This window comes from Cyclospora cayetanensis, unplaced genomic scaffold, assembly GCF_002999335.1.
Source record: "Cyclospora cayetanensis isolate NF1_C8 unplaced genomic scaffold, CcayRef3 CcayRef3_contig_49, whole genome shotgun sequence".
Lineage (NCBI taxonomy): Eukaryota > Apicomplexa > Conoidasida > Eucoccidiorida > Eimeriidae > Cyclospora > Cyclospora cayetanensis.
Window position 1 is genome coordinate 14,347 of NW_020312469.1, and position 27,760 is coordinate 42,106.

At 50.2% G+C, this 27,760-nt stretch overlaps 3 protein-coding genes across 3 annotated transcripts; 2 read left to right on the forward strand and 1 right to left on the reverse strand.

Moving 5' to 3' along the window:
• Positions 1-1,174: 1,174 nt before the first annotated feature.
• Positions 1,175-11,458, forward strand: LOC34623566 (DNA replication licensing factor mcm2). The gene is made up of 21 exons (XM_026334709.1): positions 1,175-1,238; positions 1,382-1,458; positions 1,608-1,705; positions 1,993-2,195; positions 2,478-2,605; positions 3,368-3,444; positions 3,666-3,791; positions 4,098-4,218; positions 4,394-4,545; positions 4,779-4,916; positions 5,211-5,292; positions 5,791-6,307; positions 7,147-7,264; positions 7,823-8,040; positions 8,376-8,470; positions 8,987-9,177; positions 9,496-9,615; positions 10,030-10,194; positions 10,529-10,724; positions 11,117-11,203; positions 11,369-11,458. The coding sequence occupies exons 1-21, from the start codon at positions 1,175-1,177 to the stop codon at positions 11,456-11,458; spliced, it is 3,063 nt and encodes a 1,020-aa protein (XP_026190494.1).
• A 796-nt stretch (positions 11,459-12,254) lies between these two features.
• On the reverse strand, positions 12,255-14,537 carry LOC34623568 (AF4/FMR2 family member 4). Its single transcript, XM_026334710.1, has one exon. It carries the CDS (start codon positions 14,535-14,537, stop codon positions 12,255-12,257), a length of 2,283 nt encoding a protein of 760 aa, XP_026190495.1.
• Positions 14,538-22,769: 8,232 nt separating this feature from the next.
• LOC34620457 lies at positions 22,770-27,347 on the forward strand. Its single transcript, XM_026334711.1, has 13 exons — positions 22,770-22,911; positions 23,033-23,310; positions 23,430-23,647; positions 23,755-23,949; positions 24,175-24,236; positions 24,355-24,560; positions 24,808-24,923; positions 25,184-25,435; positions 25,768-25,829; positions 26,080-26,252; positions 26,458-26,555; positions 26,754-26,948; positions 27,224-27,347. The coding sequence occupies exons 1-13, from the start codon at positions 22,770-22,772 to the stop codon at positions 27,345-27,347; spliced, it is 2,121 nt and encodes a 706-aa protein (XP_026190496.1).
• Positions 27,348-27,760: the final 413 nt, after the last annotated feature.

Genomic DNA, 27,760 nt, shown 5'->3' on the forward strand with positions numbered 1-27,760 from the left:
CTAGAGAGAGGAAGCAGCCGAGACACCAGCCTTTTTTGGTGTTTATTTGCTGTACTGTATGCACTCGGGAGCTCCCAGGTTCTAAGTTGCCTTCCTACGCAGTGCTTTTACCCTCCCCGCTGATTTGGCCCTTGTGGGAGAGGACTGCGTGCACCATCTCTTCTGTTCTGATCGAAAAACTGAGTCTAGTGGCCTCTGGGGCTTCCTAGTTGTCCTTTTAGGCGAAAAATCTCACTTCTTTTAATATTCTGCTCATGAGGACCTATTAAGCTGGTGTGGTGAGGTGTGTGTCTGCGTACATGCACGTTTCTGTACGCCTAAGCCGAGATAAACGGCTGCAACGCGTGCATGCGCGTTGTGTTCCTAGCTTCACATATTTGTTTTATTTCAACTCAATCAACACATTTGCAATGCGTTTTCCTCCTAAGCGGCAGGGGTTACGGCAGGGGCCCTCGCACCAGGTAGCAACAACCCCAACAACAAACACCCACCCACCACCTTGCTGCCAAGGTAGGGAAGCCTCAAGACGTGGCTTCTTCCAGACAGACTTCCCCCAAAAATATTTGCTACGGACTCAAGGATCACGTTTTTGGAATTAAGGCTTAGGATTTTCAGGGTTTCTGCCAGTATAGCGGCGCACTGGTGCGTACATACACCCCACAACATTTCCCTTCCCATCGCTCATACTCTGCCGTCCTTCTACCGGATTCTTTCATATTCCCGCATTCGTCGAACCTTTTGCTGCTTTCCTTTCCCCCGTCACTCTTTCGTCCAGTGGTTCCCCGTAGGTTCCTCTTGGCTGCTCCTTCAGTGGGTGCCGCGCTGTGCAAGTCTCTGGCAACGGAGGAAACAGGGAGAAGAGGCGATTTCTGTGGCTCCTGATTTCCTCCTTCTGTGCATTTCAGCCGGAAAAGACACATGCAGCTCCCCTTCCGGAGGAGGACACACGCTTAAGCCACCTCCTGCAGAAGCTTGCCCACGATGGTCGGCTAAGGGTTTAAGGGGTCCTGGGAGGTTAAGAACTTTGGAGTGTATCTACCCCGCCACGCATTTGCACGTGTCTGTTTTGAGCTCTTTTCCTGTAGCAGCGCGGCAGCCTGGCAAAGTATCGTATTCCCCTCGGCCTATACAGGGTGTTGCTGGAAAGCAATAGACCCCAGTGTCTTTTGTGTGGATGCTGCTGCTGCTGCAGCATCGCAGTCAACCCCACGAATCGGAAGAGGAGGAGCAGGCTCGCTGTGAGGTTACTCCCCGACACTCCCTCAGTCCAGAGGTATTGCGGCTCAACGAACCTTTGGAACCTTGCCATTTTGAAATTTATGTGTATGTCTGTCTGTCTCTCTCTCTGTGCGTCTCTCTGCCTAAATGCCTCTGGCATCAGTGTCTGATCCTGAATTCGAGGACGTTCCTGATGACGACGACCTCCCGGAAAATGATGAAAACTACGATTACCTTCAAGTGCGCCTTGTAGCGGATAAGCCTACGCATGCAGAGAAGAAAACGTCTCCTGATCCGAAGGTTACCGCGCTGCATCTGCAGAGAGGGCGAGATGTCGAACGATTTGAAGATGAAAGAATTTTTTCTGCCCCTGCGTTTTGCATCTGCAGGCAACACGACGATTAGATGCAGACGAGCTGCAGGCAGAGGAGGAAGGCGAGCGCCTCATCGATGATCAAGGAGACGATGGATTCGTGTTTGGCATGAAGTCAGTTACGGGTAGAGGTCTAAGAGAGGGAGCAAATGAACGCGGCAGTACCTATTCTTGTGCTGTGGCAAGAATACTGCATATTATTGTATCGCCTTCCTTTTTTTGTCTGTTTTCTGTCTCTGTCTGTCTGTCTCTGCCTGTCTGTCTGTCTGTCTCTGTCTGTCTGTCTTTCTCTGTCTCCCTCTCTCTGTCTCTCTCTCTGTCGCCTCCTCGCTCGTTTTCTTGCGGTCTTGCACGGGAGTTTCCTCTTTCTGCCCTTTCTTCGTGGGTGCTGACTGCTGCAGAGATGACGAGCGCGAGGCTGCAGCTTTCTTGGCAGCCGGACTGGATGCAGATGCAGATGATGCAGATCTCATTCATGACGAAGATCTTGGACTTGACGAGCGAAGGGAGGCAAGAGCGCGAAGGGCTGCAGAGCGACATCTCAGAGCACGCGATCGTCTTCGACAGTCTGGCGATCGCAAAGATATTTGGCGACGCTTGCTTGGTTCGCAAAAAAATTCCTTTTAGCCACTTGTCTGGCTGTGGGAGGCAGGGGGGTGGGAGGGGTAGTGGGAAGGGAAGGCAGCGCTGCAGAAGGGTGATGACGGCTTCCCCTAATATTCGAAGGGCGAAAAATGTGCCTGTCTCTTTATTTTGGGATGCTTAGGCGTGAAACGTAGAGAGAAAAAAGGGGGCGAAACGTAGAGTGAAAAAGTCGGCTAGGGGCACTGTCTCTCCACATGCATAATGCTCCCACGCATGCATGCGCTTCGCACTTTATGCGCAGAGGAAGACGAGGATGAAGCTGCCGAAATGGAGAGGTTACTGCAACGCGTCCAGCAAAGAAGGCGCCATCTAACGAAAACTGCCACTGACGGCGAAGTTGTGAATCTTCGAGACTTGCAGCAAGCCAAGGTCCATTGACATGCATAGACATACATAGACACATAAATATAATATATATATATAACTACATTCATGTATACATACACACACATAAACACACATGGACACACATCTATATACATAACTACATACATGTATACATACATACACACACATAGATACATATATATATACATAACTACAGACATGTGTACATACACACACATAAACACACATGGACACACATATATAGACACAACTACATACATGTATACATACACACACGTAAACACGCATAGATACACATAACACACCTACACACCAATGCCGTGGCGTAAAGTGCATACTCGTTTGAACGGGCAGATATTAGACGGCGTCTAGAGAGAAACCTCGTGCTACTTTTCCGTTTGCTGCTCTCTACATACGCACTGGTCATTGCTTGTCCTCTAAAGGTCTAGCTCTGTGCTATTTGTCTCGTATACTACTGCCCCTAGCCGCTGCCTTCCAGCTGCGAAGCCTGGACTTGTTTTCCCCTTCTATCTGCCGTTTCGCATGCTGTGGTTTTTTTCTCTTGAGCCTGTACACTCTGATATACGCGTCCTGATGGGGTCGCTGTCAATACACCTCATGCTTGCCTGCATGCTCCATGGAAACACTGTTTAGACGTGTTTCAAGCTGCTGTCTGTGCAAGGCCTCTTCGCTCCAGCGTCGAGCAGTCTTTCACACGTGATATAGGTCGATGTGTGCTCACCAGTTGATTTCTCACAGTTGCTGTCTTGCATCTTTTCTCAGAATTTATTAGCAGATTCCAATCCTCGGCAAGTCCCTTTCGGCGCTGAGCACCAACAAGCGGTCGACACGCTCTTCAGGTCTGTCCGTCCTTCCGTTCGTCTTTCTTGCTTTCTCTCTTTCCCCTGCGTGCATATTGCATGCATGCATACTTGCGTGCTTGCTCTCGCTCTTGCTCTCTCCGTGTGTTTGTGTGACTTGTCTCGTTTTATCTTGTGGTGTCTTGTCGAATCTTCTCGTCAAAGCTTCTCTTTTTGTGCCGATCGTCAGACCGGAATCTTCATTCATGAACTGCCAAGAGTCAGTGTTTCTTCACAGAACACCCTTATGAAGGAGCAGCTCGAACCGCTGATCTTGTTTCTGTTGCTGCTGTTGCAGATACTTTTTGTATCACTTCTCGTTATCAGCCTATAACAGCCAGAGCCTTGTAGCTCATGAAGAGAATGACCAGCAGCAGCGCGTGCAAGACGCGCAGCAGCAAGAAGAGTCCGGAGGCGCTTACTATTTGGAGAAGATACAGCAGTTTATCCTAGGCAAGAAACCAATAAACATTGACTGTCTGCTACCGTTCTTGACTTGATGCCTTTGCTTTTTTTTCGCTCGCAAACTCTTGTGGGGGGTGGGGGGGGGCCATGTGGCGTCGATGTGTAATTACGTCATCGTACTTGCCATGCGGGCAAGTCTCTCTCTCTTTTTTCGGCAATACATTCCGAAACTCATGCTGCATCTTCAGACATGCGGCGGTTTGTGCTTCAGCCGATAAGCAGAGCCTAGAGGTTGACGTGAGGCATCTACTGTTTGTCTCTGAGCAGCTAGTCCGCTGGCTCGAGTTGCATCCAACACCCGCCTTGCAGGTAAAGCCTCACGCGCAGGCGGAAAGGCTACCACGGCATCTAGTGCGCTGCAGCTTTTTTAGAGACTTTACGCCAGCGCTCCTCTAGGTGTGACGCGCGTGCATGCCTCCATGTTACATAAGCCTGTACATACAGCTGATTGCGCGTCATGATGAACAATTTTTTTTCTGCCTAGGTGCTACACGATGTAGTGACGGCTGAAGCAGCAGCGGCTTGTCCGTCTCTCTACGGCGCACGCATGTGTCAGTGCTTGCTCTTCAACTGGCCATATAAGACGCAGCTAAGAGCTCTCAGATGCTCAGATCTCAACACGCTTGTCTGCGTCAGGTAAGGCGCTTTTTGTGGAAATACCTATCGCTAGATGTACATGCACATGTGTATATATGTATCCATGTTCTACACACATGTGTATATATGTACATCCATTCATCAATAATCATATATGTATATCTATGTCCATACACGCAAAAGCAATTCTCAGTTGGCAGTAAAAAGCGCCTTCCTGAGGACCCTCGTTGTTGTTGCCGGTACTGCTCTGGCTGGTGCTGTGTCTTGAACAGCGGGGTTGTAACGAGGCGTTCAGCAGTCTTGCCAAGAATGCGACTGATCTACCTCAAATGCGCGCTTTGCCTCTCGAACGTCTCTGATGCACCGCTACAAGTGGTGGAAGGGCAGAAGAAAATCAATCTTCCGAAGCGGTGCGCTCAGTTGAACACCCTGCATCACTTCCCAGAAAGTCTCACGAGGTCTCACGGAGCACATTCCGTCATGTGATTTTTGGACTATGCGTGTTTTTTTGTCGGTGCGGGTGTCTTGACACTCTAATTAAATGTGTATATATGTATGTTTTCATCCATCGCTCCCGCTTTTACCCGAGAGGCGATGCGCGCCGCGCGCTGGCGCTGGGGTGTACGTACAGTGCGTGCAGCCATCCACGCGGCCGACCTGTGTGGGAGTAAGGTGTGTCTGTGTGTGTCTCTTTCTTTGCACAGCTGTCCAAATTGCCAGGCCTCTCGATTCGCCCTAGACCGCCTCAGAACGTCCTACACAGATGTGCAGAGGCTTACATTGCAAGTGCGTTTCCGCTGCTTCTGTTGTTGCTGCTGGAAAAATGGCTGCGCGTTCATCGCACAGTTGCTTGGATGTGTCAAAAGACATACACCCTCTTTTCAGGAACTCTCTGCTGACAGATTTCATAGCCGAGAACTAACGGTGTTGCATTTATGCATATATGTATATTTCTAAACATACATTTATAAACGTGTATATAGAGAGAGATTTGTATACGTATGAGGGTGAAGAAGGGGGCAGGCCCTCCACACGCAGCTGCCTTGTGGAGTTGCGTAAGATTGCATGCGTTCCGTGGTTTTAGAAGTCTCTAGAGAATTACGGTAGCCTGTTTTTTTCGCTTGTCGTGCATCTGCTGCTGTCTCTGCGTGGGATATCGATACGTCTTCCCCCAAAGACTCTGAAAAGCCTGTAGGGCCATGTGCGTTTGCACGCAAGTTGTATACTTGTTGTGTAGCATCCAGGATTGCGTGTCAGGCTTTTTTCTCCGTTTCGCATGATTAGGAGTCGCCGTCGCAGTGTCCTCCTGGACGCCCACCGCGTCAGCGCGAGTTGTTGCTCACTGGCGAGTTGGTGGAAAGCGCAAAGCCTGGAGAGACTATCGAGGTACTTGGGGTGTATCGAACAAAGCTGGACACAGCGCTGAATGTGCGCGCGGGCTTTCCCGTCCTTCGAACAGAAATTTGCGCCAACAGCATTCGCACAACAAAGCAGGAGATGATCAAGGAGCTGACAGACGATGACATCAAGGCCATCAAGGAGCTGTCTAGACAGCCCAACGTCAGGGAGCGCATTATCGCGTCGATCGCGCCAACGCTTTGCGCGTCGAAGCAGATCAAGACGGCTCTTGCATACGCCCTCTTCGGCGGCTTGCCAAAGGGCAGAGACATCCCTGCAGCAGCAGCGGGTGGGGTTGGAGCTCACGCTCAGCAGCAAGCAGCTGCAGCAGCAACTCAGGAAGAGGGCAAAGCTACGGCAGGTCAACACGTTATCCGGGGTGATATCAATGTCCTTTTGCTGGGTGAGTCTTTTGAAAAAACAGCAAACATCGCACATATTTATAAACACATTCATATGTATACAAGCAAATACGTACATATGTATATAGATACATGTATCTATATATACTTGTACAAATATACATGTACACATATACACATATATATACACATACACATATATACATGCATACGTACATACATATATACATACATGTACAGAAGCACATAGCTTTCCGCAGATATATCAGTGCCTCTTCTTCCGTGTGTAGAGTGAGGTGTAGGGACAGGCCACCCCGCCGTTTTTTTGTCCAATAAGGCGTAGATCTAGAGAGCGAAAGAAATGTAGAAAGAAGGGTGTGGTGGGGAGGCTTAGATGCGGGAGGAAGAGCAGAGGCAAGCCGCCAGTTGGGCAGCGCAGTTCAATGTGTGAAGAAGGGCACACTCAAGGCGCTGCATGCATTATGCATCTTTAGCCAACAGGGTGAAGTAGCGGTTTTTCAGCGCAAGAAACGCTCATTGAAAGGAGCCTCCTGTATCTTGTGTTTGCAAACTTCCTCTCGAAATACCTCTTACTGCTGGGTTGCAGTGCATAGCGCCCTTCTGCAGTTGGCCCCTTTCTCTTTCTCTCTAGCTAGCTAGCTAGCCAGCTGGCGATCTCTTCCGCTTGTAGGGGTGTCTCTGGAGACCTCGGCAGGTTGCATGTGCGCGTATAAGCGGTCTGTGGGGCTGATTTTGCATCGTTTGCATGCCGCTTCATTGCTCTGTCTGCCGCTCTCGCTTTTGCGTGTGCCGCTGCGTCTTGTCTCCTGTTTGCCATCATCGTTCTTGCGTCTGTGGGTGCATGCATGCATGCATGCAGGTGATCCTGGACTTGGCAAGTCGCAAGCATTGCAATATGTCGCCCGTACTTTCCCGCGAAGTATTTCCACCACTGGCAAAGGCGCGTCTGCATGCGGCCTCACTGCAGGTGTCAGACGGTGCGTGTGTCAAAGCTGCAAAAGCTGCTTCTTCAGCTGTCTATTACGCATGCGCTTCCCTCCCCTTCTTTCCCTCCTTTCCGCTGCCCTTCTTTCACTATCCTTTCCCCTTAATCTCCTTATCCCTTCTTTATCTCCTCTCCCCTTCACTCTCTCCTTTCCTCTTCCCTTCTTTCTCTCCTCTCCTCTTCCCTTCTTTAACTCCTTTCCCCTCCCCTTCTTTCACTCCTCTCCCCTTTACCTCCCCTCCCCATTCATCTCTCCTTTCCCCTCCCCTTTCTGCCCGCCTTAGACGCTGTGCATTAACCATCGACCCTGCGAGAAAAGCAGAAAGCGTCTCGGCATCTGCAGCACGTTCTCGTTTTTCCATGTGGCAATGCATCCTGTATCCCTGCGGCAGTCCTCCTGCCTGCTGCCTGCCTTTATCTCCGCTGTTGTTGCTGCTGCTCCTGCTCCTGCAACAGACGCTGACACAGACTGCTCGCACGCTTTCCTACACTGCCCTTTTCTTCTAGCGAATTCGTGTTCTGCCCTTTTTCTCTCCCTTTCTCTGTGCAGCGATCCATACTCTGGGGAGTGGTCGTTGGAAGGCGGCGCGCTGGTGCTGGCAGACGAAGGCATTTGCCTCATTGACGAATTCGATAAGATGTCTGAAAATGATCGTGTCTCCATCCACGAAGCTATGGAGCAGCAGAGCATTTCCATCAGCAAGGCTGGCATCGTCACAACGCTCAGAGCGCGATGCAGCGTCATCGCTGCTGCAAACCCTAAGTTTGGTGCGCTGCCTTCATATTTTAAAAAAATATCTTTTAGGAGACAGGCTTGTCTTAAAATACCGTTTGAAGAGACAGCCTTTTTCTAATCACGTTTGCAAGGATAGCATTCCCTTTGAATGCGTCGAGTTCTTCCCCTGAATGCGCTTTAGCTCTGGATGCTCTATTGCCGCCTTGCGTCTCTTTTTCTCGCTTTCTCTCTCTCTCTCTCTTTCCCTGACGAAGAACGGTGGAAGATGACAGCGAAACACACACACACACACATACATACACCTCGAGATGTAGACGTGCTGCTGGCATGCGTGTTTCTGCTGGGTGCTGCTACCGCTGCGCCTCAGGACGCTACATTCCCTCCTACACGTTTAAAGAGAATGTCGATCTCTCGGATCCTATTTTATCTCGCTTCGACCTCATCTGTGTACTCAGAGACATCGTAAGACTTCAGCATATTAAGGCCTTATCCTGCGGTGCATGCGCTAAGGCAGCACCTGCCTGTGCGCGAACTTCCCTTACGAAACGCGCTGTACAGACACTGCAGCAAAGCTGCCTAAGTTGCTGCATGCAAAGTCTGCAAACAAAGTGCCCTTTCGCCGGAGGTGTCTGTGGGGTGTAGAGAGTTCGACACCAGCTCGGCTGGCTATGTCGAAAATAGCAAGGTTTGCATCTCGGGGGTGGGAAATAGAGAGAGACAGATAGAGAGATAGACACAGGGACAGAAAGAAACACAGAGAAAAACAAAAGATGCCTCATATATCGGGTGATGGTGATGATGTATGGTGGTGATGTTGCTTCTCTAAGGGACTGGAGTAGCCAGTCGTACATAAGGCTTTTCTTGCGCTGTACCCTGAAGGATGCGCAGCTTATTTTTGCGCATCCTTTCTTCCTTCCAAGAAGCCGTCTGCGAGTGTTCTCTCCTTTTTTGCTCTGTGTGGTGTGGCGCGGATTGCAGCCGGATGCAGACGAGGATTTCTCTCTCGCCGATTACGTCTTGAGCAGTCACCAGTTGAATCATCCAAATATCATGCAGCTGCAGCAGCAACCCCAGCGTCGCATTGCGCAGCTCGAGGCTGCCTTGAAAGCCTCGGAAGCACACGAACCTATCAACCAGGAGCTGCTGCAGAAATACATCTTATACGCGCGGTGAGGCTGCTGCAAAAGGCATCCCTACTTCTATGTATATGATGCCCACTGCAGCTCGCACTGTACGGACAGAGGCGAGACACGACAGCAGACAGAGAGAAGGAGAGAGAGAAAGAGAGAGAGACAAACACACAGACAGCGACACAAAGAGAGAAAGAAAGAGAGCTGCTACCCTGCTTGTTGTGGTCATGAGTTATCCTCGTTTTGTCTGCACTCCGCCATCGACGTGGCTGTGCGGTCCAAGCCGCTTTTTGCGGTGTTGTTGTGGAGACTTTACGAATTCTTCTCTTCCCCCCTCGCGTTTTTACTGCTTCGCAGCGCGCACTGCCACCCCGTTCTCGATTGTTCGCTTCCAGCGCTAAGCGCCAAGCTCTCTTCCTTCTACGCAAAGCTGCGCAAACGCGCCGCAGCTACAGGAGGACTGCCGCTAACTCTGAGGTACTACCCAAATCGATAAAGCCTCAGCAACCCTTCCCTCGTGTTCTAGCGCTTCTTCTTCCCACACACATATACAAGCATACATATATACATATGCATATACAAACACATATATACATGTACATATATATACAAGCATATACATATATACAAACATGCATATACAAACATCCATGTACACATACACAAACGTACATGTACACATATACAAGCATACATATGCATATATACACCGTCTCAGTTTGAGCACTTTAAGGCGGAATTTCGCTTTGAAGAGGCATCCCGCATGTGTTTGAGCCGCGACGTTCAGGCTGCCTTCCATTTTCGCGCAGATGTGCTTTTGCTGTGCGTGCTTCCTCTCCTGAAGCCGCCGCTTACTGCTCTCTTCTGTTTCTGCCATGTGACTCTGTGCAGGCACGTGGAGTCGCTCCTGCGTATTTCAGAGGCTAATGCAAAGATGCGGCTGTCTCCCACTGTGTCATCGCTGGATGTCGACTTTGCGATTTCGGCGGTTCTGTCCTCCTTCCTCTCCGCGCAGAAATTCGCTGTTCAGCAGAGACTTGCGAAGGAATTTGCGAGGTCAGGAGAAGCGGCGCTTCTACATTGTAGCTTTTTGAGCGTTGAGGTGTCTAGCTAGCTGCTAGCTGCTGCCTGGATGCACAGGGGGGATACACGGCTAGCTAGCTGCTGCTGCCATGATTCTCCAGCGTGTCAAAGGATACGATAGGCTGCTCTTCCCGCAATAAGCAAATTTCGGGGTAGCGATATGGCTAGACACGATGCAACTCTGCAGATGTTCAAGTAACTCGTCTCGAGGCTTTGGGGGCGGCTTCTTCGCTAGCTTGCGTCTTTGTGTAGGCCCCTACTGATGGTGAGTGGCGTTTGCGTGAAAAAGGGTTCGTGTTTTTCACAGGTACACTGCACTTGCCACTGGAGGTTGGGCAACACTTGCAGCCTTGCTGCGCCGTTTGATGCAGCAGCGGCTGCAGCGTGCAGCTGCGCTACAGCCGCTGCAGTCTCAGGAAGCAGATGCGGAGGCAGCCGAGGTGCTGCTAGAGCAAAGAGACATCGAGAAATGTCGGAAGGTGGACTTGGAGGAGTTTCTAAGGGTAGGAAAGCGTCGGGTGTGGGCTGAAATGGGGGATTGCGCCGTTTCGTTGTTACCCTTGTAGCATAAAGCGTTTGTGGAAGACAGCGGAGGGGAGGAGAAGCATAGAGAGCTGGAGGAAAAGGGAGGAAGCTAAGGGCTGTGTGTGTCAAAGAGCATGCGAGTCTGCCGCCGTACAGCATCTGGGCATGAGATGAGGACCAGAGGGGAGGAGGGTTCGACAAAACTTGAATTCGGGAAAAGAACAGCTAGCTAGCTAGCGAGCGCGGGGGAGGAAACGGTGTTTCGAACGAGTCAACGTAGAGCTGAGACGCATACATATCGGTCGCTCGCCAGCTGTACAGACACCCGACTGCCGCGCGCATCATGATGCATGGTGCTGTGTTTCTGCAGCTAGCCAGTCAGCACAAGTTTACTGGTTACCAGGTGGAGCAGTGGATCGCTTCCAACAATTTCAAGGCGCACTTCTCTCTCCTCGAGGTCGCCCTCTTTAGATCCCGTTCAAGTTTCCGCAGACGCATGCAGCCAAGCCAGCGCCACCTGCATGATGCATGCTGCTGCGGCTAGAGGGTTGAAGAGCCTCATAGACGCTTAGACATTAAAATCCTGTGGGATGTGCGTGTGATTGTGCATGCGCGCGTGCAGGAGGGTAACTGCAAGTTGCTCGTTAGTAACAACTGGCGTCGAGACACTGCAAGTTCAGCCCCTCCGAGCCAAGTGCCTGCAGCCTCCTGAACCCTCTCAGGGCAGCGGATTTCAAGTGCTGCTATTTCTGCTCATGCTGCTGCTCTTGACGCAAACGCGTGCAGAAAGCTGCAGCATCTTAACATGCTTCCCGTTTCCTAGGGGTGGGCATGTAAGCACACGAAAGGCTTGGCTAAAAGTTACGTCTTGCGTGCTCCTTGTGCCACGAGAGCCATGGCGCAAGACGCCTCGCCAAGCGTTCGCCTTGTGGCCTCGCTTTTTTGCAAGAAACTAAATGAAACGCTAGGAGACGCACATGCGTATACATATAGGTATAGCGTAATTAGATCTCAAGTAAAGAAAATCCCCTACTGCAAAGCTCGCTGCCTCACGTGCTCATCAGAGCCGTGTTGCACCCCGCTTCGCAGACGCAGCAGCAGCAGCACTCGCTGCAGGTTAGGACGCAATGGCTCTCCCCAGGCAGGCAAGCGGGGTAGCTGCATGCATGTACTAAAACACACAACCCCACGGAGAGAGCAGCACGTGCCTGCCGCGCCTCTAAGGGCAGTCAGTGTCAGGTGGCACAGGCAACCCCCTAGTAGGCGTGCCGTTTTTCTGCATCCAGAAGAATGCCGCTTGTTCTTGCAACCTCCACAATTGCATGCAACGCACATACACATACACCACTCCACACCCCATACAGCCACGGCAACATCTCCCTCTTCTGCAGCTCTTGCAGCAACACAACCACGACTACGACGGCAATGACAATAACGACAACTACCACCATCACCATCATGGAGGGACTACTCGACACCCCACATGAAAGGAAGCTGTTGCAAGAGCTCTAAGAAGCGCTACAGAGACGTCTCTTTTTCTGCTGCTGCAGAAGCATCAGCTCGCGTCTGTCCTCTTCGTCCGCAAGCATCCTACTTCGCCTCTCCTCCTCCGCCTGCTGCTGGAAGCTGCTTTCTACACATTCTTCCCAGTCCAAGTGCGCGTATGCGGAGGGATCATAGCGCGTGACTGCCCTGATTTCAGCACGCCAGTCAGTCTCTTGAAGCGTCTTGCCATCGCCACGCTCTCCTGCAGCGTCTTCGCCCTCCAGCTCGTCATCATCGATGAACGAATCCATGTCAGAATCTGCAGGATCGTCCTCTTCACCCCACTCCCCCTCCTCGCTGCAGCAGCAGCTATTCTCTCCTGAGGCTTCCCCCTCTGCTCTACCCTGACGCGGGGGGAGGCGTGCGATCCCAAGACGCTGCTGAACTTGCTGCCGCTGCCTCAGCAGCTGCTTCGACAGCGCTCCCTTTGGCAAGCTTACCGACAGACGCGCACTTGGAGGCAAAGTCAAACCCTTTTGAGAAGGCAGCTTTTGAGAAGGCAGCTTTTGAGAAGGCAGACTTGCCTGCTGCAGCGGCTGCGCAGAGTAGGCAACCCCTCGCTGCTGCCGTGGCTGCAGCACGCGCGACGGTTGAAAGGAGACCACACTTTCCTTGGCGTGAGGCTGCGTCTGCAACAGCTGCTCTTGCTGTTGCTTCTCCTTGAGCAGCTTCTGCAGCATCAGCTGCCGCTGCCGCTGACGCTGCAAGGCTTGCTTGTTCCCCGCCACGGTAAGAAGCAAATTCTTACGCTTACTTGGTGCGTTAGACTGGCCGCTAGAACGTGCCTTAGTTCTCTGCTGCTGCTCTTCCAGCTCTTGCTCCTGATCCTGTTCGTGCTCCTGCTGCTGCTGCTCTCGCTCCTTTGAGGCGAATATTCCAGTCGCTGAACGCGCCTCGTTCAGCTGCGTGCGCTCGTGCTGTTCATCTTGAAGACTCCGCGCTGGCGTCTCCTTCTGCTGCTGCGAAGGAGTCAGACATCGAGGCTGTTGTGAAATCTTTTGCGTGGTGGGCGTCCACGGCCGTACACCTTTGACTATATCGATATCTGCATCCGTTTTTGAAGCTTCTTGAAGCGTTTTTGCTCGCAAAGCAGCACTTCCAGCAGCTCTGGATGAAGCTGACATGCTTGCCGCTGCTGCCGCTGCTGCTGCTGCTTCTGCAGCGGCTGTTGCAGCCTTGAGAGCCTCGCAAGACACCCCCCCTTCCCCCCTCTCGAAGTCTGGAGGACGCTGGCGCAGCAAGCGAACATCTGGATTGCTTCTGTCCGCTAACGTGCTGCAGATGTGTCGAATAACCTTCATGCCGCCTTCCCTCTTCACTATCACCGTGCCAGTGCCGCCCCTACTGCTGCTGCTGCTATGACTGCTGCTGCTGAAGAAGGGATGCATTCGAGGTGTATTCTTCGACTTGCTGCTGACGCCTCGCTGCACCGTCCAGCTGCTCCTGCTGCTGGAATTACGAATGCCGCTGCTGCCTCCATCCCAAGGCACACCAGAACCCACACGGTTCGCCACGGGCAGTCTGACAGCAGCAGCAGCAGCAGCAGCGGCTCCTGCTGCTGCTGATGCTGCTCCCTTAGACAACTTCCCCTGCCGCTTGAGACGCTGTACAGCCTCCTCCAGCTGGTGCCGCTGCTCCAACAACTCTTGCTGCCGCTTCTGCAGCTGCTGCTGCAGAGCTGCGTGAACGCTCCTATGGACTTCATCCTTTGAAACGGTGCTGCTGCTGCTGCTGCTGCTGCTGCTGCCGTTGCTGCTGCTGCTGTTGCTGCTGCCGTTGCCAGCACTGCTCGCCTGGCCTAGGCAACCCGCAGCTGCAGGGCTGCTGCTGTTGCTGCCAACGTCGGATGCAATAGGCTTCCCCGCCTGCAGCAACTGCAAATGATCCTCAACCTTCAACAGCCGCTTGGTCAAAACACGAACCTCTTTCTGAGCCTGACGGTCCAAGAGAGCACTGCGGTTTGCCGTGATTAGCTGCTTCACGATCTGCTGCCGCTCCTGCTGCAGCTCCTGCTTTTGCTGCTCCTGCTTATGCCTAAGCTGCTCCTGCTCCTGCTTATGCTGTTGACGTGCTTCGGCATTTTTGGACTGCCTTTCCTTCAGCATGTGTTGCTCGTGGTTATGGCCTTGCTGCTGCTGGAGAAGACGCCGCCGCTTCTCCTCCTGAGACAGCGCACGCGGTGTATGGTGCAGTGCCTTCGTGACATTCGTTTTCGGAAGGCCAACAATCACATCCAGCAAATCCATTCTTGTGGAGTGAGCAGCCTGCTACGTGGCCGTGTTTAGCTTCAGAGGCAGCAGCACGTGCAGCTGCTGCGGCTCCCACAGCCGCAGCGCAGCGGCAGCTGCAGCCGCCGCGTTTGTTGCTGGAAAGATGCCCTTCAGTCGAAAGGTTCAAGAGACTCTGCAGGAGGCAAGTAGGCAGAGGTAACTGGTGCTCTGAGCCGATACACAGACAGCAGCTGCAGCCGGAGAACAGGCGCTGCATGCAGAAGGCAGGAAAAAAAGACGACCTGGACGCGCCGTCATGGAGAAGAAGAGCGTGGCTCCGCAGCAGTAGCAAAAGCCTGGAGGGGAAGGGGGGGCCGGGCCAGCTGTACGCGACAACAGGAAAAGACTCTGATTACGATGGAAGCATGGTAAAAATACGTCTAAAACATCGTTAAGATAGTACCTAGAGGGAGCTGAAAGGCATCCGATAGCACCACAGATCGCCGCCTAGCCCATGCCTTCGACACGGCGGGAGCTCCAAGCATGGGTAACTCTGTACGCACGGCTGCGAGCTGCCGCCATGTACAAATAGAGCCGGCTGCTGTCGGCAAATACGGAGCAGACAAACACCTGGAAATTCATTAAACGCGCGAATTCGACGGAAAAGGGACAAACGCTGCGATCACAAGGAGGGCTGCAAGCAGCGGCGGCCGCTGCCGGCCCGTTGACTGGAGATGTGTGTCTGCATGGTGCAGGAAAGAAGCGGCATTGCAGAAGTTCTTAGCCCCCTTGACAAGTTTTGCCTTCGTCATTGCTTAAAAGCCACACATTTAGCTCAATAGGAGGGAATATGGCGTTGGTTGGTGCTGCTTTCTTCAAGGAAAGCTGCCATGACCCCGCTACCCTCAGGAACTGTCTGGGACTTTACGGTGGGCAGGCGTGGTATGGTATGCCAGGTGTACGAGTAGCACACCTGAATTGGCTGCACTCGGCAAAGAATTCATGACTCACTGTCAGGGTTTTGTCATTTTACTGCTTCTGAATGGGCAGAACAGGGCGTTGGGAGTCTGGATAGCGCACGGTTGGCGGGCCGGAGGCAGTCCAAAGAGATTAGGCACTTTAAGGTACATTAAATTTCAGTGTACGGCTCTGTACTACTCAGCCCCAATTAGAATTTTAAGTATGCTGAGAAGAGTGTCTCTGTGTTGCTGCACACAGTGGCTCGAAGGTCACCTGAGTGCAGCCTTTCGGGACGCCAGGCTCTTCCGCTAGGCCATGCGAGTATTCCCGCTATCAGTCGCCAAAGAGTCAGAAAGCAGGCAGTAGTACGAAAAGGCGCTTTAAAAAACTCTTTCAGTGGAAGAAGGCCACGCTAAGGGCGCACAAGTCGACCGACATGGGACTACTTTTGCCATTGATGCGTTGTAATTGGCCACAAACTACAATTGAGCACTTCCTTAGCACCAATCAAATTCAGCCGAGAATTCATTAGAGGCTTGACTAAGGGCATGTCTGTTCGTGTGCCCCGCGCACTGCGGGGTACTACCAGCGCGACACTGCAAGATGCGATGTAGAGTGCATGTGCTCTAGATGCGATATGCAACTAGTTGTCAATGCATGAAGTGCTTAAAGGGTGCAGCTGCGTGCTCCCTGGTCTTGCTTTATCCTCAAGTCGGGAATTCCGACAGGTTTGGTCAGGGATAGGCGGAAGTCTTCTGGGGTAATACAAGAAGCTTTCCAAAGCTTCTCGATGCCTTTAGGGCTGCTTCCGTCTCACTACTACGGAGACTTTATGTGGACGTTTACATACCTCAAAAGCAGACATTGCTCAGTTTATGTTCATAAGTTTCCAGCTCCAGCCTATGCTCACCTTTCCATGGGCATGTGGGTATTGTTAGGGTGTAAGGATCATTAATGTAGCTAAAGAAAAGCTCTCGTATGCCTGGCGAGGAACACACATTTGTGAATAACGCTTTCATGTCTGCAACTTCGTCAAAGCGTTGTAATGCGACCAGTGAAGTGCACTTTAAGACTATGGACCGGGAAAATATTCTCCAAAGAGTGTTGAAGGCGAAAGGGAGCATGCACGGTAGCAAGCGCATGGGCAGGCGAAAGGTGGCCTTGTCCGCACCAAAGGCAGCATCCTGTCGGCTCTACAGAGGCGTAGGGTGTATTCGCTTCCCGTCAGCGTACACTGCGCTATAATCGTTTCGTGGCGCTTGTTGCCTGGCTGGCCCGACACCGCGCGAACAATTTTTGTAGGGGACATCAATACAGTAGGCGATCCAGCATTCGAGTAAAACATAGCAGCACAGGTAGGGCAACGCGCTCACAAGCATATCCAAAACCTATTTACGAATGCAGATGGACGACGCCAAATCATTAGCTACGTAATTTGCACCCTAATGGAGAAGTAACTGGTGTAAACGCCGTCTCAGCCTGATGTACCAAGCGCAAAATCTCTCTTGCGCGTATGCGAAAGCGTAATAACTGATTGGAAAACCGCTAATACTCAACGATGAATGCCACAGGACAGGAGGCCGTTACAGTTTTAGCCATATTAGGCTCCAACTGAATGCTTTCAGGACTGTCGCAAACAACTCGAGCACCCTCGGAACCATATCACCCACCCTGCTCTTCTTCCACTGTCAACTATTTTGAGCATGTACAGTTTGCAAGTGGACACACGCAGTGATGGAAATACCAGTTTTGCCATTGCTTCAATTTGCGACTGTGCTCTTATTGCCTACTGGCTCATAGAACAGTGCGCATCATGTAGTAGGAGACACTTTGGCGCTGCACACAGCGCAAAGGCAACATATCATAATTGGTATGGAGGCACCGCCGCAGCCAAGTACGTGCTGCTCAGTAGGGTTGTAGTGGACGAAAGGCCTGAAGTGCGGCGTGCTCTTTTGAAACGCAGCATATTCTGCTCCCTTGGACGCCTACGCTCACTGATTATTTAAAAGGCGTGGGTGCTTGGTCGATGCCTCAGGATACGTTCTTTCTTAGGATCGTAAATCTTGGCTTCAACACGCAGACGATTGTCTTCTGCTCCACTCCTTAACGGCTAGTCTGTCAGCATGTGTCTGGCGCCGCGCGGAGATGCGGACGTGAAAGCCGCTTTTCTATGGATGACCACAACCAGGGTGCAGCAACCAGCTTCGTGCCGCAAAGGAGCGAGAGGCTCAGCAGTTCTACTGCATGCTACAAGGCCAGTCTATGTACAGACATTGCTGTAGCCTGCGAGCCTAGCTACTGCGTCGTTCTGGGGGAAGTGGTGAATGTTTGGGGGCTGCGAGTTAGTGGGACGGACATCCTCTTCATCCTGCATAGATGGAATACTGCCTACTGGTGGCAGATACCTCAATCAATAATGCCAGAAGTATGCAAGACAAACTCGAAAGCTTTTAGAAACGCGGTCCCAGCGAGCGTATGAAGCGTATCACAGCCAGTGTAGGGTCTCTTAGGTAGGCTTGATGCACAAGTTCAAATGTACCTTACCTTCTCGTAGCCATGTTTTCGTGATGTCACAGCCTCATCGCAGGCAGCTTCAATGTCATGGTAACAGCGAATACTTCACTATCGTGTAGGGATAGAAGATAGTCATGTTCTAGCAAGCCATTAAGCTGCTCCTATGCACATGTAGCCGTCTTCTTTATCATTTATTCGGTATGCAAAAGCACAAATGTGGCTAGCTGCCCAGCAACTCCTTTGGACATTAAATCAGCATGTGAATACACTACGACTTTACGATGTACAATGCCCCAGCCAGCTCACTATGAAATTAGCAGCAGCAGCTTCAAACACTACGCAGGTCAGTGTTTTCGGGGTGCCGTCGGCTTCCGTGGTGCCATACTGTTACACCTTTTGTTCGACAGCAGTGAGCTGCTCAAGGTGAAATTCCTCTCGGATCATAACTGTGTTGGCCTCTTCAAAGCTTGTCGAGGCAGTGGCTTTGATTACCTGAACAAGCCTTTGCCCCTTTGCATCGGTCTGCGGCAGTGTTCGGCGAACTTGTTCTATCCATACCATACGTTTCGTGATACACTTGCAGACAGGATCTGTTGAGAAAAATTGAACCCAATGCTTGGACTATGATGCTCCTAAAAGGGTATGTCTGTGGAGTTTGTGCAACGTGCAATTGTCAACTGCGACTAGGCGTCGACCATTCTATGTAAAACTGGCAAAATATTTATGCAGGCAGGTGGTCCTTCGAAGTGCTTGCATGTCTTTTACGAAGAATGAGTGTTCGCCTTGTGAGTAAGTAGTGTAAGAACTTAGAATCTTTGAGGCCTTTGCATGACGCTCTACACATAGCCAAAATTACGATGCTAACCCCGAAATGATATACCAGGGTGACCATTATTTACGTCCCCCGCTGCTCGAAATGAGGAGACCCCACGTTTTCGAGTAGATTCCATTTAACTAGAACTGAGAACTTCATGGTAAGTCCTGCCATGCGCTACCGAACTTTGATACTTCTCCTTATCTGGCTACTTACTTTCTCGTATGTTGGCCCTGTGAAAAAAGTTAGCGAACCGACCGCCTGATATCAACTTTTGCCCTCCTTCAAAGTCTTTTTCTAGAGTTAAAGGAGATACTGCTTTCACGAAGCACGTGGTATTAGAATCTCATGTTGAGAAGCCTTTTGGCCCTTTGCCAGGCGCGTCATCGCTGTACATGCGTTTCAAAACCTTGCTGACACTCAGGTATCCACCCGAAAGCTCTTTTACCCTGTGCAGGTATTAGGACTAATTTTGGTTTGAAGAATTGCAGGTCGATGCTACTCCGAATGCAGTAGAGCAGTCATGCAATAGATTAGTTTCGTATTGCTAAATGCTGAAGAACACTATATCACAGCAATGCCACATCTATGCAAGCCGTTAATCGCGCGGTGTAGAATAAGCAACCGGCAAAACGTGGAAGCATGCGCTTGGAGCTACATCCTTCAAAATGACTTGCCCAAGCATCGGCTTCACTACAGAGCCACTGCCTGAAGGGTGGTTGGTTGAACAGTGTCATCAACATGAGGATGTGCATGTTCCTGAGCAATGGATTTCATCTCTGAGGCTCTCTTGACGTACATTCAACGAATTTGTCTGCTTAAGATGCATAATATCCTACTCTTATAAAAAAAGAGCGATGTTTCCCCTTTCGGGCTGCTAGGATATTTCTTGATTAGCGGGCCGTACCTTTTATTAGAATGCGTGATAATATGTACGTGTGGCATGGAAAGAGCGCCGCTGCGGTACAGTATTTCTTCAAGGCAATTGAATATTACATTAAAGAGGCCAGCCAGGCGGCCACTTCAGCATACAATCCAGTGTTCAGTAGTGTAAAGCTTCCTGTTGGGTCCACTTTAGCGAGCTACAATCTTCAAGTGCTATATTTATGCGTGCACGCCTCGGAAGAAGTGCTTGTGACTTCTTAAATGTACGATTCTCTGTAATTTACTCTTTCTTGCCGGACAGAGAGTAGGTTTTCCCACAATACAGTCCTTCAACGCCACTCACGGTACACGACCTATTTCACCCTCCTGCTTGGCAACCCATCTACGCATTGCGAAATTGAAAAATTAGTACAAAAGTACATACACAAGCTCATTTTGCTTAGTCTCGTATATCTTGAAGGGTTCTCACCATTTGCTTTCATAATCGGTTTCGTCATTGAATATCCTAATGGCTGCACACATACTTCAAAGACAATGCTCTTAAAGATCCTTGCACCTGATGTTCCTGGGGTACATGCCATTTCAGCATTACCAATATGCTTTCATAACGTTGTCACGTTAGTTTTTGTCGCCTTGAAGGCGTGTATTTTGCCTGGAATCACGTTTTCATGCCATATGAGTGGCACATACTGCACGAAAACGTAGCAGCAAAACTATCACTCGTGAAGCGAAGATGTTTACCATGGATTTGGAATTTGTTCGAGTGCTCAGGCCTACTATTCTTGGTGTTATGGGCATTTTCGTATCCTGCCTCCTATGGCTGAATGTGTCACAGTTGCTCAAAAGCTTTGCCAAGAGATTACAATGCATGATATGCCTCCTCTTTGTATCGTCTGGCTTCAAGTATCGAGCATAGGAAATTCGTTTATCCACAGTTTTCGTCGTTCCACTAATCTGCTGTGTATGCGGTACAGAGCGAACTAGCGACGGGAACATCAATTGAATCCTCTCGTGCTTTAAGACTCACAGAGAGTTTAGCGCTCCAAGCGGATGCAGGCCCTTGAGCTGGCACAGAGGTGGGGTCATGCCTTCTAGCGCGTGTTTGTTCACAGCAATTAAAACCAAGCCCAAAATAGCTCCTTTCGTGATTCGCCTTATCCAGCGTATTTAAAAAATTGTCAAAAGCTTTTGAATCTGCAGTTCTATTAAAATAGGTGAATCACAGTGTTTTAGTGTCGTAATAGCATCAAGCCCGAAATGATATTCACGTGACGAACTTTCCGTCTGTGTATACCCATGATGATGTACGCTATGAAGATGGCTTCTTTAGCATGTTTCAGAAAGGAATACGCTTCGTTGACGGCAGTGTATTTCTTCAGTCAGCAAGGCTCTCTGGTGAGAGGTAAGAATACAAGTCGAAACCTCGAGCTTGTTAGACTAGCGTGGCTTATGGGAGTCGGTAACGTTTCGTGCCGCTACCAGCGTCACCTAGTGGATGAGCCATGGCACACATGTTTTTAGAACCGAGCTCATGTCACCACTGGGCAAGTTTTTGTGTTCACCACTTTGCCCACCCACAGGGTGTCAAAGAATGTTGTGGCAACAGACGGACACAATCTACCTCAACCACATTCGCCATAAGGGATCAAATATCAGAATCCTTCATCTCCTAAAGCACTATGCACGTGGATTGTTTCTGATTGTGCCCACATATCACCGCTTCCTACCCTGACGCATCAAGCCCCGCAACGAAGTACACAGCTGTTTACGTGGTTGCGGCGTAGCTAGCCCAAGCAGTACAGCGCTGTTCTCGTTTCATGCTTGGAAGAACCTGACTGCAGCGAGCCTGTGTATGAATTTAACGACAAAGTCGCGAAAGTGCTTGTAGAGACTACAGGAAGACGCCTGTTCGGGCGACACATTTCCCTGAATGTGACAGGTTGCGATGCGATAGCACTTTTACAACCTAGCACAACTATGCGCATAAAGGTTTATGCGGGTCTTGAGCCGAGGTTAGCGTGATGATGCACTAGAGCAAACGACATGCGATGACTGGCCGCAAACCGCAGTTTCTGACAGCAAACTTCCATGCTCCCCTACCTTCTTGTTCTAATCTGGAGGCACTTTTTCACAAGAGTCTCCACGATATGAGTTTACCTACAGAGACTGCGTCGGCAACAAGAGAGCAAGAAAGTGGTGCCTCTAGATAATACCACGACTTATTTGTTCTCATCTAAACGGTCGCTCAAAGAACATGTATACCTTCGCTCCACTTTAAGGTATGCTGCATTGTGCAAAAACACTGCATAGCTCAGAGTTGAGCTTTCACTGTTTGAATACGGTTTCAACATTTTCAAAGCAATCAAGTGAAATTAGAGGGCTTTGTATGGCCTGAAAAGCTACGAAGAAGGCTGTTTTTTCTTCTAGTATTGGCAGGCGTACTGCAATACATCAACTGGTTGCACATGCTAAGCAAGCACATGCTCTTGCAGATAGAGTCAAACACCAGGCCAGTCATTCAGGCAGCCTATAGGATAGAAAGCACATCGAAATACCTGCGTTGTGGCGTGAGTGGACTTTGCACTGTGGCCGTGGGAGAAGTGACCCCAGCTATTCGCAGTGGCCAAAATGAGAGAACGTATGCTTGCTACATCACTGCCAACTGTTTCTAATCAAAAAAAGTCATTACGCTGATCAATGCCTTTTAAAAGCACTAGCCGAAAGTCCTAGCGTAAGCACTTCACGCCCTGCCACAAAGCCCATTCCCACCATGTCACATGAGGCCAAATCCAAACATTGCATGGTGGCTAATTCCTAGCACTGCACTACGCAAAAACATACATGAATGCCGCTACCGCAAGCTATTAATGTTATTGTGCTCAGTTTAATGGGATATGAGTGCAGCAATACCCGTGCCAACCGGGTGCAGTTCGCGGGACACGGCGCAATCGACAGGGCAGGCCCCGCCGCAGCACCAAGCGCACTGCATCAGAGAGGTCGTTCCCCCCGTAAATGAAACATTCCAGTGGGAGCCATTTCAATATTTGCATTTTCATTTTGCTTGGGAGGCATCCTTAGTTTCAGCCGCGCCAGCAATGAAGTCACTTTGCACTTTTGCCGTGACTGCGGTTGCAGCGGCAGCGGCGCACGGCCACTTTGTCGCTGCCGTCGGACACCGTACCATTGTGCTCCAGGCTGCCAGTTCCGGAAATAATGCCTCTGAGCTTACTGATCTGAGTACGTTTCAATGAATTTGCACGGAATTTCTATGGTTATGGGCAGAGAAACAAACAGGAAGGGGCACTGTAGCGAGGTGTTACTTGCCGTACCAAATAAAACATAAGTCATGACCCTTTAGTTTTGCAGTCTTGCTATAGAAAAACCGTTCCTGATAGATATGATATGCGTGAAGCTCGGATTCATGTGCTGTCCCCGTACTCTTCAGCGGGTGGCAACGAAGGAAAACATTGCACAGAAGAAATCAACGCTTGGAGAAAAAAAGTTTTCCCCTCAGCTGTGGATTACGAGCCCTTGGAAGAGATTCCGAAGAGCACCAAACACCTCAAAGAATTTTTGGCTTCCACTGGATGTGATGCCCTCAAGCGCGGGAGCTTCAACCACATCGTAGGTTGCCAAGTGAATACCCATCTACTTCATTACCTTAACACGTAGTTATATCCGTCATTCATTTACAATTCACATAGTCCTTCGCTCCGTAGAGAATACGAGAGTGCTTCCAAAATCTCGTTGCGCAGACCGAGGAAAGCGACACGGAAGGAACGGATGACATGGGAAGAGGCAACGAGCTGGAAGAAGAGGGCCAAGACGAAAGAGAACTCATCCTTCTCAGTGACGAAAGCAAAGCTAAATTATTCGTGATTTCGGCCGTGAAAAACGAAGCAACAAGAGAGGGAACTGAAATCACATGCAAAGAAGCTATTGAGCAATGGAAAACTGGATTCACAGTTTTTAAGTAGGCTTGGAAAAAAATTACACGGTCTTCTCCCACTTCCATAGTCTTCGGTATATGATACTGCAGCACAGCAGTAGTGCGGGTCGACCTCTATATGCATTTCTTAGGAACAAGTACCCTCCGGAGTACAAAGACAACACCGACAAATACGCAAATGGAAATGCTGCAGCCCTTGTCAGCTTGCTTAGCAAGAACGAACAGAAGATTTACTGTGGGCATCCAAAAGGGTGTCCCGATGAAAATAGTGTGCTTGTCTGCTACTTCAAACCATCCGGTATTGAAGAAGGCTCTTATCCTGTAACGTGAGCGTACGAGGGACTTTTTGGCACGTCATATATAAGCTTGAGCGAGGGTTCGAAAACAGGATTCCCGATTGTATCTGCAGCATGCATGGTGCCTGAACGCATTACGCAATGGTTAGATTACACTATCCAGCACTTATTGTCAAGCGTGCACTATTGAGAACGTGTACATAAAAACGGATACTACAAAGAATATATTGACTCTTTTTTATGATGCCACTGCAGCCCCCAAATATGGCATCAGGTTGAGGAATACTTTAAGACGAAACCCACACTGAAAGCTCACGGTAAGAGCTACTACTAAGAAATATATATATATATATCACCGCGAACAGGCTAGCTGAATATTAGACAGTTGTAAACAACCACTCTTTATTACTCTTTTTCTGGACGCATGCACTATAGGACCCGAACATACACAGTGCTTGGAGGCGGTCAACAAGCTGCGTGGGGCCGAGGGACTGAATCTTGACGGTTTTACGGCCCTAGGACAGAGCAATTCTCAGCGAAGATTCAAACGAGGTGGCACTTCAGTCTCCGTCAAGGAGTATGAAAAGGTCTTGTACAAATTGACCTGCGACGATATTAACAATTCAACAATCGATCCAGCGGTCAGTCCGATGCAGTAGAGCAGCCACATAGGAAAATCTCCCTTTGCCCCTAAACACAATATTCGCTTGTCAAAGGCTTTTCACGACACCTAGCCTGTGCATGAAAATAACCAAGCGTGTCCAACGCCCGTAGTGCTCTACCAGCGTGCACTTGTAAACCGCTGGTAAGGCATCTTTGTTACTTTTCAACAACGCCTCCACCGTCCATCCAAAAGATAAGCTGCTCCGTTGGACACTTGATGGGCAGGCTGCGGACGGGTACACGGTAATCTTCTATTCCAAAGAGGGGGAAGACGCCCCCACAGCCGAAGAAGCCGTTAAGTTTTGGGAGACGGGGTTGGAGAAGCTGAACTCGCAGTTCGGGTAAGTGCGAGACGAGGCCTTTATAGGCAAGTAGAGCACGAAGAAGCACTTAACTAGAGTGTAGATCATTCGCAACAATCCTTTTCAGTGCCACGGAATAATCTGGGGTGCATCCTTTGCCTCTCAATGTCGTTGCAAGTTGTCTTATGACCCATAATCGTCTATCCAACAAGTCATGTGTCTAGCTGGTTTAAGAAGCCTCTGTATAAGCACCGGACGCCTTACCATCTCTGATGCGCAACAAATGTAATTGTATGCAGGAACGAGCTTCCACCAGCCTTTACTCCTAAGTCAGCCTCACCAGAATCCGAAGACCTGGAAACCATCACTGACTCAGGTGACGACCAGGAAACTCCTGGAATTTATTATGACAGCGCAGTAGCTGGATACGTGTCCCTGATGGCGGATGGGTCGCGCAAAATGGGCTGCTACAATGCTACTGGTTGCACTAACAGCGCACTTATATGTATAATTGAAGATAAGACTTTGGTTGAGAACGAGAATCCCATCAGGTGAGCCTCTGGTCATACCACCGTACGAAGAGTACGCAGCTAGCATCCGTACACTCAACTTGCAACTCATACGCGTGGCGTGCCTAGGATCAAAATTTTAGGAGCACAAAAAAGCACTCATTAAGTTGCCGTATGTGCCGATTTTGGCACTTAGCATATCGCCTGCTGTCTGCTGCCGCAGAACCACCTACTAATAAAGTGCCTGTGCATTCTCGTATTATGTGCTCATAAATATGATCTCTCGTAACTACGAGTAGACTCTCCTGCAGGTCCATCTGTTTCACGAAATGCCACAGCCTTCTCCCGCATGTCATGTTGTTTCTTGTGATCAGTGAAGAGACATGGGAAAAAATCTTGAAGATCCAAGGGATCAGACCCACTTTGCAGCGTCGTGGTACGGCGAAGACATCTTTCGAGCACAATATTTTCTTCGTGTATACGTAGTTGCCGCACAAATGCTTTGCATACGATTTTGGTAAAGAGATCTTGCACCTCCTCTAAACCACAGTCCGGCCTGTACTTCTCTTCGGCTAGAGCATGATAAAAAGTGTACTAACGATAGCCGTAGTAGAAAACGAATTGCTTGGCACGCGCGATGCCAACAAACCTTTGCGGTGGACGACTCTTATGATTGGAAACCACAGATGCTGACTGCCTTGACGAGATCAACAACTTTCGTACCCAAGAAAGTCTGGGCCTAGCGCCATTCGTTGCTGTTGCACAGCAGAAGGAAGAGAAGACCAAAGAATCAACCGTCAGCGACTTCCTCAAAACGCTTACATGCCAGGCAATCATTGATGGAAATGCTACCGTCACAGTACGTTCGTTGCGCTGCTGCCTATCCTATGCTTCATGGCAGTTTGTGCCTTGGCGGTCCTGCCAGCCAAGCTAGTACGGGCAATTAAGCAACCACCCTCTACATTATTTTAGTGCATACACAAGAACAGAGGGGTGAGCCCCAGGCTAGAGAGGAAACGCTAATCGACGCCCTCGTGCTCAACTTATGAATGATATCTCCTCAGGACGGGGAAAATAACAAAAGCATCCTATACCATCACGGCACTGAAGGTACTTGCTCTGAGGCTGTGACAGCGTGGGAACGCGGTTACGAGGTGTTCAGGTACATTTGCACTTCTGCAGCACGCCTCCCTAGCAGCCCCTACACTTGCTGCGGCACGCTTCATATGCCCTGTGAGACTGCGTATCTGAAGTGTTTGTGATTTGTTTTACATAATTTCGGCCTTTGTTTGAGTTCTTGGCTCGACAGTAGTACCAGTTGCCATTTCATATGTGAAGGACGCATACGTTTCATATCCAGGGACCTCGAACTCCCCCCAGTGTACACTTCTTCTGAAAAGATCTACAAGGATGGCGCAGCAACAAATTTCATATCGCTGATCAGCGAAGGAACAAACACAACAGTCGCGTGTTACGACGCCACCGGCTGCGCAGAGAGTGCTGTGGTGTGCGAGCTGAGTCCGAGCGTTTTCACCGAAGGGACCGCGCCAATCACGTCAGCAATCCCACGTCGTAGCAGCGCTTTCGCTGCCCCATCGTAGACTCTGATTAAGGGCAGCGCTCATGAATGCCGTTAGAGGCACACACCCATCCTAGCGAAAGACGAGCGTCGCAGATCTGCGGTTCGCTACTTGCGACACAATACCAGCCCCTAGTCCTGTTGCATGCAAAGGTCGTGTCACTGTCACTCACCTTTGCACTACTCCGGCGAAACAAGGGGCACAAGCAAGATGACGCTGTCTTCGTTTGGCTGCGCTTGTGTTTGTTCAGAAAAGACACTTGGGCCAAGCTTACTCCGACAGTGCCGCCAAGTGGAGCAGCAGCAATTTCGTCCGCCTCGGCCCTACTGGGCGGCGTACTTGCAGTGATTGCTGCCCTTGCAATCCAGTTTTGAGTGACTTTTAGTGCGACGAGTTGAATCAGCGCTTGCCAGATGTGGTTGCCCGGCTCTAGGGCCCTGATGTGTAGTGTCTTTAGGTCGTTCGAGTGTGGTTTTCAACTCCTTGTCCCTTGCGAAACATTTTCATTGCAATTTTTTGATGGTGAGCACATGAAAACGCATCCTCTATTAGCTTCTACGCTGCCAGGAGATGCTTTGTCGTGCCTGCCCTGGCACTTGCTGTTGACTTTCCCTGATGCGCAATGCTCAAAACGACCTCGGACTAGCGTTGCTTTAGAGAAAAATCGTAGAAACCAAACATAGCTTACCTGAGTCAGTCCCGTTATTAGTGGAGGCGGTCTAGTGCATGGACGTATCATGAGCGACAGATTCGCGGAGCAGGTACAGCGCACTCCAACAAATCATCC

Bases quoted from the DNA above. Each gene is read 5' to 3' on its own strand.
- LOC34623566 (XM_026334709.1), top strand. From the start codon at position 1,175: ATGCTGCTGCTGCTGCAGCATCGCAGTCAACCCCACGAATCGGAAGAG. The intron at 1,239-1,381 runs GTGAGGTTACTC...CTCTGGCATCAG, and splicing joins AGAGGAGGAGCAGGCTCGCT to TGTCTGATCCTGAATTCGAG. The intron at 1,706-1,992 runs GTCAGTTACGGG...TGACTGCTGCAG, and splicing joins GGATTCGTGTTTGGCATGAA to AGATGACGAGCGCGAGGCTG.
- LOC34623568 (XM_026334710.1), bottom strand. From the start codon at position 14,537: ATGGATTTGCTGGATGTGATTGTTGGCCTTCCGAAAACGAATGTCACG.
- LOC34620457 (XM_026334711.1), top strand. From the start codon at position 22,770: ATGAAGTCACTTTGCACTTTTGCCGTGACTGCGGTTGCAGCGGCAGCG. The intron at 23,311-23,429 runs GTGAATACCCAT...CTCGTTGCGCAG, and splicing joins ACCACATCGTAGGTTGCCAA to ACCGAGGAAAGCGACACGGA. The intron at 25,436-25,767 runs GTGAGCCTCTGG...TCTTGTGATCAG, and splicing joins GAGAACGAGAATCCCATCAG to TGAAGAGACATGGGAAAAAA.